An 11,085-nucleotide genomic window follows, 5' to 3' on the forward strand; every position below is an offset into this window, starting at 1 on the left:
TTTTTAAGCTGTGGCGCTCTTTTATTGAATATGTTGATAAGTCTGTTTAATTAATGCCTCTACTATGGACACTATTATTTTTTTTATTCTATATATATATATATATTTTTTTTCATTATTCTATTTTTTTTATTTTTTATTATTTTTTTTTATTATTATTTATGTAAGTATGTATTTGATGTATTTGGTTGGAGGTTAATGTATGTGAGCATGTTTGTATGTATACTCTGTTGGATTTAATGGACAGTATGGACGCTGATCTAAGGGGTGGGGGATTGTGAATGTGATTTATGTTGTTAAAAAACAATAAAAACAAACTTTGAACCAAAAAGGAACATAGTTGTGAGGATACTGCCTTTTCTAGTATCTTTGACAGAAAAGGTAGATTCGAGATCGGCCTGTAATTGACTAATTCTGTACGATCAAGTTGTGTTTTTTTAACAAGCGGTTTAATCATAGCCAGCTTAAAGGTTTTTGGTACATATCCTAATGACAAAGATAAATTAATGATATTAAGAAGAGGATCTATGACCTCTGGGAGCATCTCTTTCAATAGCTTAGCCGGTATAGGGTCTAACATACATGTTGTCAATTTAGATGATTTAACGAGTTTAGAAAATTCTGTCTAGAAAATTCTGTTTAGAAAATGTTTGTGACTTTTGACTTTTGATTGATATTCCAAGTGTTGTGAAGGTGTGCAATAGGGTTCATCAAGAAACAAAGTAACAAAACATACTGTAATAATATTACAATTTGTTTTGTTACTTTGTTTCATATTATGTTAGGGACCGTTCTGTATTTATGGAATGGACCACCGGAGGAAAATGGGGGGGGGGGGTCATGTCTTTTTATTTATTTTATTTGGTCACCCAACTTTTGTATTCATGAAAACAGCAAAATTTCAAAGTGGCTTATTTTGTGCATATTTTTCCATGTAGCTGTTTCCACGCTAGCAGATGGGTCTGACCCAACAAAAATCCAGTTTGGCGCTGTTTGACAGTGCACGCATGCTTCAGGCATACGCGCTCAGAAAAAGTGTATCTTTGCTGCGTTCCAGTCCAAAATTGTCATGCCCTTCACTCGCTAACTTCCCTCCATCTCGTTCACTCGGATGTACGTCATTGCTTACGTTGCAAGAGTGCCCACTACTGGCGGAAACTGCAATGGGCTGAATTGACCCTTCGCAGGGAGTTTGATTAACAGGCGATCTGACCAATCATAATCCGCCATCCGCCATTTATGTCCGACAAATCAGTCAGGAGAGTTACTAGATTAATGTTGGAGGATTTGAACCTGAAAAACGGAGTATACTGACATCTTTCCGCGGTTAAAACAACATTCCTTATGTTCTTTCATGTTTATTTGATGCTATAAATTAACTAGAAGGAAGAGATGATTGGTTCACGAGAAGCTTTAACTGAGGCGCCACAGCGATCTGTCACGACACAATAAAGAGCCACAAAAGTAACCTGGTCTGTCCTGTCTGTCAGCGCGTTGTCAGTGTCCTCTCTGCTCTGCAATCATGCGCAATGTATTTTTCACTGTGTGAGAACATGGTGGGGGGTGAGAGCGGCATGGTTTGTCGGACATAGCAACAGTAACTATAGGGGGCGGGTCTTTGCGAACGGTCAATTGGAACGGCCTAAGCCCTTGATCACTTGGAATCAGTTATGGAGTTGATTTATTATTTACATTTTTTTTTTTTTAAGAATTTGTTTAATGCAGCATCCAAATGTTTATAAGTGTGTTTGGGTTGTTTTAAATTATACTTTTTTTTATAATTAATATATCATAGAGTTGTCTGTTGTGGTGGTGATTAGACGAGATATGTGGTGACGTCACAATCGTACTGCATTGTGGGACATATAGGTGCCTGAAGTGTACATTTGAAGTAGACTCGCTCCCTCAGTCAAAATCGAGGGAACGAGGGTCTGTCCATATAAACTTCCCTCATCCACTTCACGAAGTGGAACACACTTCAAAATGGCGGCAGGGATTCACCCGAGGCGAAGTGCTTAAGGAAGTTCGCAAGCGCGTGTCTAAAAGTGGACTGGAACGCAGCCACTGCGTAGTTACTACAATGTGTAGTAATCTCACCATAAATGTATTTAATTAAATACTACTATTTTTTACAGTCATCTTTTTACTTTAAGACCGGGGTAAAGCAAGGAAAATACTTATTATTTATACTTATTAAATACTTATTTATAGCCTACATGTCACACACGCCTACCTGCCTTTTGATGTAAATAAAAGATATATTTAAAAGATATAAAGATATATATAATAATCAGGATAATGTACATCAAGCTGGTTGTTATCGCAGAATAAACTCTGACCGGTTCACAAATCCTGATCACCCTGTTGGGGTTTATTTGCAACAACCGGCTGGATGTACATTATTTTTACATTATGTTGCTGCCAGAAGAGATTCAAATAAGATTAAAATAAATGTGTTGATTTAATGCTAGATTCCCTGTTCATTAGGACCAGTTGTATCAGTGAAACTGCGAACAGGTTGTTTTATTTATTTATTATTTTCTCTTTTTGGGTTCTGAAAAAGAAAGAAAGTCATGCAGCTTTAGAACCAAATAAATAATGATAAAAAAATGACAGAATTGTTGTTGTTGTTGTATTTGTATTTGTTGTTGATGATGTTGTTGTTGTTGTTGTTGATGTTGTTGTTGCTGATGTTGTTTTTGTTGTTGATGTTGTTGTTGTTGTTGTTGTTGTTGTTGATGATGATGTTGATGTTGTTGTTGTTGTATTTGTTGTTGTTGATGATGTTGTTGTTGTTGTTGTTGTTGTTGTTGTTGATGTTGTTGTTGCTGATGTTGTTTTTGTTGTTGATGTTGTTGTTGTTGTTGTTGTTGTTGTTGATGATGATGATGATGTTGTTGTTGTTGTTGATGATGTTGATGTTGTTGTTGTTGTGTCAGACCTGCAGGTGGAGACACAGCAGAGTGTGAAACAGGGAGATTCAGTCACTCTGACATGTAAAAGCAGCTGCTCTCTGCCTGAACAAACAACATTCATCTGGTACAGAAACTCACAGATATTCACTGAAGGAATTGTGAAAGTGAATCAGCTTCATCTGTGGTCAGTCAGATATTCTGATGCAGGAAACTATCGATGTGCTGTAAGAGGAAATGAACATCTGATCTCTCCTGATGTTTATCTCACAGTTAAATGTGAGTACAACTTGATTCTTTAACAGTAAATAAATATTTCACACTTTTTGGGGGGGATGGTAAGATTAAAAGATTAAAAAACATTTAATATATTATATTCATATTCATATTAATTTAGAATATAGACAAACCTTATATTAGTGTCATTGTCTAAATTGGCAATATGTTTAATCTGCCCTATATTAAATCATTCCTTTTTTTTTTCTATGTAAAAAAACTAACAGAACATGAATCTATCGATTTGCCACTTCTATAATTCAAAGTGACATGAAAAACCACTAAACCCTTTACTCTGATGGTGCGTTCACACCGGACGCGAATAGCGCGTCAGGCGCGAGTGATTTCAATGTTAAGTCAATGCAAAGACGCGTTACGCGCGTAAAAAATTCCTGCGGCGCGAATGAGGCGTAGAGCGCGGCGCGGTAGACGCGAATACGCCTCATTCGCGCGTCAAGTTCGCGCGAATAGCGCGAATTGAGCGTCTGGCGCGTTAAGCGCGAATGATTTTATTAGTGCTATTTGTGCATTCACGGGTTTGATGCGAATTCGCGTCTGCCGCCCGAGTTGAAAAATCTGAACTTCTGCGTCAATTCGCGCCGCGTTAACCAATCAGGAGCCTGCTTGCTGCTGTCACGTGGTGAAGTGACAGTTTATAATGTTATTTTATGTTTGGCCTCAATAAATTATTTTGTAATATGACTAAAATGCACAACAAAGCAAATCTTTCACATAAAAACTCGATTTCAATATATGAGAGATACTCATTTTGTATTGAATGCTATTTATTCCATATCTATTCTACATTATATGAAACATTATTATTCTAATGTAAAGACAACAAACACAATTTAGTGTATAAAAACAAAAATCACAGGACAGGTTTCACTTTTGGAGGCTGACTCCATTTATTATCAAAACAAAAATAAATGACAGATTAGGTGGGTGCGGGCGAGGGTGAACCTCGCGCCGGGCTGTAGAGCGCGGGCTCGTCAGGCAGCGACCACTCGAGGCCGAGGCCTCACGGCCTACGCTGTCCTCGTCAGCGTCCTCACCGTTAGGTCCACCAAACCTAGCTCCTGGAGCAAATTGTGAAACTCCTGAAACCCTCCGGAGGGTCTGGTGGACCCGAGTACAGCGACGATGTCCCCTACGCAGCTGTTTCTGCTCTCCAGAGCATATACGAGCGATGACTCTCTCGATTAATGCTAACGCTAATGCTCGATAAACATCTAAAAAAGATGGCCGCCAAAACTTTCACCTCTGACGCGCGTAAATTTCGCTTCAAACTTTTGTTTTTACGCGCGTGAGACACGCGAATTAACACAAAGTGGTCAAGCGTCAAACTAGACGCGGCAGGCGCGAATTTGACGCGCTATTCGCGTCCGGTGTGAACGCAGCATAAGGCTATAAATGTCACAATTAGCTGCTGGGTCATTATTTAATACAACAAAATAACTACATGTTGATTCTCTGATAAGCAGTTTAAGTGCATTGTGTTTGCCACTGCACTGTAAAAAAATATTTTTTAATGCTTTATCACAATTTTTTCACAAATCTTTTGTCAATTCAGCTTCAGTTCACAAACGTTGTTTAGATAACATTAGTGGTTCAACGGATCACAAAACTCACGGTTCGGATCATATTACGTTTTTTGAGTCAGATCGGATCATTTTTCGGATCAGCAAGAAAAAAATATATTTTGGGGGTTGGGAAAGGTAACTTTGCTTTCCATTTATTATACTTAAAGCACACTTTAAGTAGGCCTACTCCGATACCACAGCAAAAACTACTAGCCTAACTAATAAAGTTCAAACATTATTAAAGACAAGTGAACGGTCAGTAAAAAATTCATACTTTGTTCCCACATAGCAACATTTTGACGTCCCAGATCGGACCCACATCTGGCCCACTTGCAGCGTGGAATTAGCCCAACTAATGGAAACACTAATCACTGTTATGGTGACAAATGAAACACATTAGAGTTAAACATCTGTTAATTCTCAATAAGATCTTCTGTAGACGTCTGACAGAAATAAAGTCAGTCTGGTTAGTAATAAGTGAAGCTGGTAATGCTGTTTGTGGAGTTGTTTAATCATCCTCCGCTGAGATCTTCACAGATTTAATCTCGGAGGCGGAGATATAATTTATCACCTTATTTCTATGGCGACGATCACACAGGCACAATAACGTGACACAGATGTATCACTTTTATCTCGTTTTTCCTTTTTTATTCAAAATACTCACAAATTTGTTAACTTTAGCCTATCATGATCTATATAATAAGATGATCGATGATGCCGAGCACACACGAAAAAACACAAGATATTCTCCATTCATTTTAACCAATTAAAAAATGACTGCAGCTTTCAGACGTGACTTTCTTTTCAGTTTTATAGTTCACTTGAGGCAGTTTCTATGGAATTTTTTTTTACAGACGCATGTCGAGTGCGCATCAATGTAATACATTAACGTGAGAGCGCATCAGTGTGCAGCATTAATCAGAATAGAGTAAACTTTATAGTTATCTACACCATGTGTATCTGATATAACACATGTCGTCAAATTTTAATTGAAGAAAGAATTATTATTATCGCTTTCCATAAACATCAGTGAATATTTAACAGAATATTTTTGGCTAGTAGCCTATTTAATGTCTATGTCAGGCGTCACCAAACTCTCGAGAGAATGCAAAAGCACTGAAATATTAGGGACTACTTTCTGAACATAGTATTCGGCTTCAGGAACATCCCTAATAAACACCAAATGAAATCTTTGATAGTGTGTTATGAAAAGTGCAGAAGAAAACAAAATATTTCTGTATTTGTTGCTGAAAGCCTCTTTAATTATTTTCCTCATTTCTGTGTTTCAGGGGTTGATGGTCTGTCGGATCAGGGAGTGAATTACAGCCCTTCATATGTTTGTGCATTAAAGGGATCAACAGTGGAAATATCCTGTACTTCAACATATCCTGAGAGTTATACACTCGTAGAAGGTTTCTGGACTAAACCTGTTGTAACTGATGGAGAATCACCTGATCTGTGTTCATATCCACAGAAGAAAGGAAGAGTTCAGTGTTTGAGTGGAAATATAAACACTTACAGCATCACTTTGATGAATGTAACAGAAGCTGATAAACACGTCTACTACTGCAGATTTACAGATGCATGGCAGAAAAGATGGACAGTGATTCCTGGATCTTGGCTTGATGTCACAGGTAAAACTAGTGAACTCTCAGAAATAAAACACAGAAACATTTTATTAGCTTTTGAATAAACTACCATCTGTGCCACAGAAACATCATGTTTATTTATAAAACTGCTTCATTTTAGTGTTTTAACGTTATTATTTTAGTATCATCGCCATAATGCTGATGTTGTGATTACAGTGAATCAGTTGTTGTTGTTGTTGTTGATGATGTTGATGTTGTTGATGTTGTTGTTGTGTCAGACCTGCAGGTGGAGACACAGCAGAGAGTGAAAGAGGGAGATTCAGTCACTCTGACATGTAAAAGCAGCTGCTCTCTGCCTGAACAAACAACATTCATCTGGTACAGAAACACACAGAGAATAACTGATGGAACAGTGAATCAGCTTCATCTGCGGTCAGTCAATCGTTCTGATGAAGGAAACTACAGTTGTGGCGTTACAGGACATCAACATCTGATCTCTCCTGCTGTTCATCTTAATGTTGAATGTGAGTACAAACTGATTCATTAATATTAGTGAAATAGTTCACAGATTATTCAGAATTTAGTTCAGATTTGTTTGGTAATTTCAGGCCCATTCATTGACACTCCATGACATTATTGTTTTTTAATAGACATGATTTATTCTTATTAACCCCTTTACGTACAAAGATCTCAGACGGCTCCAGATTATTGTTGTTCAACATTCACCTCACGTTAAAACATCACTCTTACTTGAGTTTATTGTGTGTCAGGGCATTATTACATGCCCTGACATTTGTGCTTTTTTCAGTTGCTTATAAACATATTAATGGCAAAGGTATAATTACACTATATTTAGCACAAACAGGGCTACCATAATATGTGAGCAACATGCATGTACATGTTTGTATTTTTGAGAGAATAATGTTTATGCATGGTTATTGAAAAAACTAAAAACTAAAGTTTCTGAAATAAGGTCACAAAACACATACTAAATATGTGACAATAAGACTTTTGACTTATGGATGTCATTGCCTAGAGTTTTTTCTTCAAAATGATGTGAAAATCATCCTGCCCTTATCATTCACATAACACAATACATTGATTTAAATCTTGTAAAACACTTTTTGTTTGTAAAGGCAATATGCGCAAGGGGCGTCAACCATTCAACAGCATCATGCATATGTAGTGGTTCACACCTGAGGAGACAATGGGGCCCGCATACTTAATGAGCCATTCATTCAGGTGTGTCACCTATAGCCACAAGAAAGAATGCAAGAGCAATATATATATATATATATATATATATATATATATATATATATATATATATATATATATATATTCTACCAAATTGGTTCACAGTTGGAAGCATGTCAATTTTTTATTTTTTTCACAAATTTTGCTTGCAAATTGTATAATATCCAAGGAAAACATGTCTTGTAATTGTGCAGTTAATTCTCATACTGTATTTTTAGTTTTGGAATATGTATCCTCTCCCCAAATTTGTCAATAATAAAACACAATAAAAATTATTTAAAGAAAAGGCTTATATTTACCTTTTAAAATTTGTTTACATCAACCTTGTAAATATATTTTTTTATTATTAAAAAGGTTACAATTACAACAACAATTGAAGTGTAATCTTTCTTTGTAAAAACTAAAGTATACATTTTATCATTGTAACGAATTAACCGCTCCGAGACACGAAGGTTGAGATCCAAATGCAGCTTTATTGTATGGGGCAATCCAGAATCGTAATCAGATGTACAGGCAAGAGTCATACACAGACAGGCAGTCAAAACAAAGAAACAAACAAAGAAACAAAACAGGCAGGGACCAGAGGCAAGAGAGTAATCCAGGGAACAGGGCAAGATATCCAAAACCAAGTGACAAGAAAACCAGGAGAATGCTCAGAAATGCAGTGTAACACAAACAAGACTTCGCAGGGAATGAATGAATGTACAAGGTATAAATAGGCTGAGACTAACAGGGTAATAAGATACAGGTGAATGCAATCAATAATAATGAGTCCGGGCAGTGAGTTCTGGGAAATGTAGTGTGAGTGAAATATGATAGTCTGGTGTGGAGTGCCCTCTGGTGGCACTCAAGGGCACTCCAGCTGGTGACCGTTACAATCATACATATTTCAAAGTTAAGGATTCATTACTTCGAATATAGCCTACATTGACAAAACATACTATATTTAACATATTAGCAAAAATTGGCAAACAAAAGCTTATTTGAGGTGGCAGATATTTTACAGTAAAAATGTGTAATCTATCCAAAACTAATCAACGAAATGTTGTCTTTCATTTGTCTGTAACATAGGTCTTTCGTTTTTATTATAAGGAATATAAATGTTAATTTGCAGTTTAATACGTTGCTTATACAAATACATTTTATTTCAACACATTTCAGTCGAGTTTTACTCAGTATAGCAAAATAGTTTGCTAAAAGCAGATCATTCATTCACACACGCGATTTAAATTTAAACTGTCTTTTTGCGAGCTATGGTAAACAGCGCATCTCTGCCGTTCATTCATTCATAAACAGAAACCCGATTCACGTGAGAAGGAAAAAAACTTACTACAGTATTACTCAGCTCGCTCCTCGATATACCCGCACTTCTGAGGTACATTTTCCATTATTATTATTCCTCACAGCGCTGCGAGACGGTGTAAACAAGTAATGATCTGAATAAACTTGTGTTTTCTCGAGCTGATATGGGGGCGTTCACAGGTTTGCCTGGATTGCCTCAATCATTTGCGTTTGAATAGCGCGCGCTCTCCGTGGGCGGAGTCACATTACATTTGAATGAGCTGTAATGAGCTCGACTGGAATCACTCTCTTTTAATACAGATTTCACAAGATGAGAATATTAGTTTTTTATATAAATCACTTCATTTAAAAGAAGAGAATTCAAGCTTCATGCCTGTGTGTCTGTATGCCTGTTTGACTGAGTATTCGCTGAGTTATTGTTCATTTTCGGACGCGTTTCAGAATGGACTTCACTGGCAGAGAGAAGGCAGAACTCGCTTCGTGTTTATTTTTCTTTATTTGGCAAAAAGCACAACACTTTGTTTTTATTGTGAGTATACACAAAAATAATACACATTTAACAGAATCGATTGATGTATGAAACTCCTATGGAAAATCAAAGTCAACAGAGTATTTATGAGTTTCTTTTACACTGATAAAAAAAAAGCAGCTGGTATCGCCGGCTTTTATTCCATAATCTAATTTGTTATATAATTCACATAAGGTCCCAAGAATATGCTCATTTTCTAGAAAGACTTCAGTTAATTGGTGGATTAGTGGGATTGAAGTGGTGTAGATGCACTGTAAAACCTTGCTGTAAAAAAACTGCTAATTTCTGAAAGTAACGTACCATTCTCCATTAAAACATGAATCTGTGTTGTTGCTTTTTAAAAAAAATTATGAATCTTTAGTTGATAAATCTGTAAATATAATATTGTTTTATTAATTTTGTAGATGTAGATTTGCACCTTTTTCATTTTGATTTCTTCTTAACGATAAACTTCTGAGCAAGCGACGTCTGTGGACGTACAAAACAGGTTGATATCAAGTCCGCCCGTCCAGGCCATGATCTGAACGTCCATTGACAGCCAGAATTAGTCGATTAATGACACTGAGAAATTATGTCCAATCTGGCCATAATCTAAACGTCCACTGACAGCCAGAACTAGTTCAGAAAAGACGTTCATACTGACTATAATCTAGACGTCCGTTGACATCCAGAAACAGTCCATAAATGACGTGAATAAAGATGTCCAATCCGGCCATAATCTAAACGTCCACTGACAGCCAGAACTAGTTCAGAAAAGACGTTCATACTGACTATAATCTGGACGTCCGTTGACATCCAGGAACAGTCCATAAATGACGTGAATAAAGATGTCCAATCTGGCCATAATCTAAACGTCCACAGACAGCCAGAACTAGTTCAGAACAGACGTTCATACTGACTATAATCTGGACGTCCGTTGACATCCAGGAACAGTCCATAAATGACGTGAATAAAGATGTCCAATCCATAATCTAAACGTCCACTGACAGCCAGAACTAGTTCAGAACAGACGTTCATACTGACTATAATCTGGACGTCCGTTGACATCCAGGAACAGTCCATAAATGACGTGAATAAAGATGTCCAATCCATAATCTAAACGTCCACTGACAGCCAGAACTAGTTCAGAACAGACGTTCATACTGACTATAATCTGGACGTCCGTTGACATCCAGGAACAGTCCATAAATGACGTGAATAAAGATGTCCAATCCATAATCTAAACGTCCACTGACAGCCAGAACTAGTTCAGAACAGACGTTCATACTGACTATAATCTGGACGTCCGTTGACATCCAGGAACAGTCCATAAATGACGTGAATAAAGATGTCCAATCCATAATCTAAACGTCCACTGACAGCCAGAACTAGTTCAGAACAGACGTTCATACTGACTATAATCTGGACGTCCGTTGACATCCAGGAACAGTCCATAAATGACGTGAATAAAGATGTCCAATCCATAATCTAAACGTCCACTGACAGCCAGAACTAGTTCAGAACAGACGTTCATACTGACTATAATCTGGACGTCCGTTGACATCCAGGAACAGTCCATAAATGACGTGAATAAAGATGTCCAATCCATAATCTAAACGTCCACAGACAGCCAGAACTAGTTCAGAACAGACGTTCAT

The 11,085-nt window shown here is 37.1% G+C and overlaps 2 protein-coding genes across 2 annotated transcripts in view; both read left to right on the forward strand.

Annotated features, from left to right (window-relative positions):
• Window positions 1–11,085, forward strand: part of LOC309493629 (sialoadhesin-like) — a 343,044-nt gene that overhangs the window by 114,797 nt on the left and 217,162 nt on the right. The window contains exons 12-14 of the mRNA XM_082162774.1: window positions 2,940–3,191; window positions 6,061–6,405; window positions 6,639–6,884. Of these exons, the coding sequence (XP_082018900.1) occupies window positions 2,940–3,191; window positions 6,061–6,405; window positions 6,639–6,884 (843 nt within the window). The remainder of the gene's footprint in view (window positions 1–2,939; window positions 3,192–6,060; window positions 6,406–6,638; window positions 6,885–11,085) is intronic.
• Window positions 1–11,085, forward strand: part of LOC309493884 (uncharacterized protein) — a 50,656-nt gene that overhangs the window by 21,346 nt on the left and 18,225 nt on the right. The gene's annotated exons all lie outside the window — the stretch shown is intronic.

Source organism: Leuciscus leuciscus (assembly GCF_965113295.1).
Source record: "Leuciscus leuciscus genome assembly, chromosome: 3".
NCBI classification, from domain to species: domain Eukaryota; kingdom Metazoa; phylum Chordata; class Actinopteri; order Cypriniformes; family Leuciscidae; genus Leuciscus; species Leuciscus leuciscus.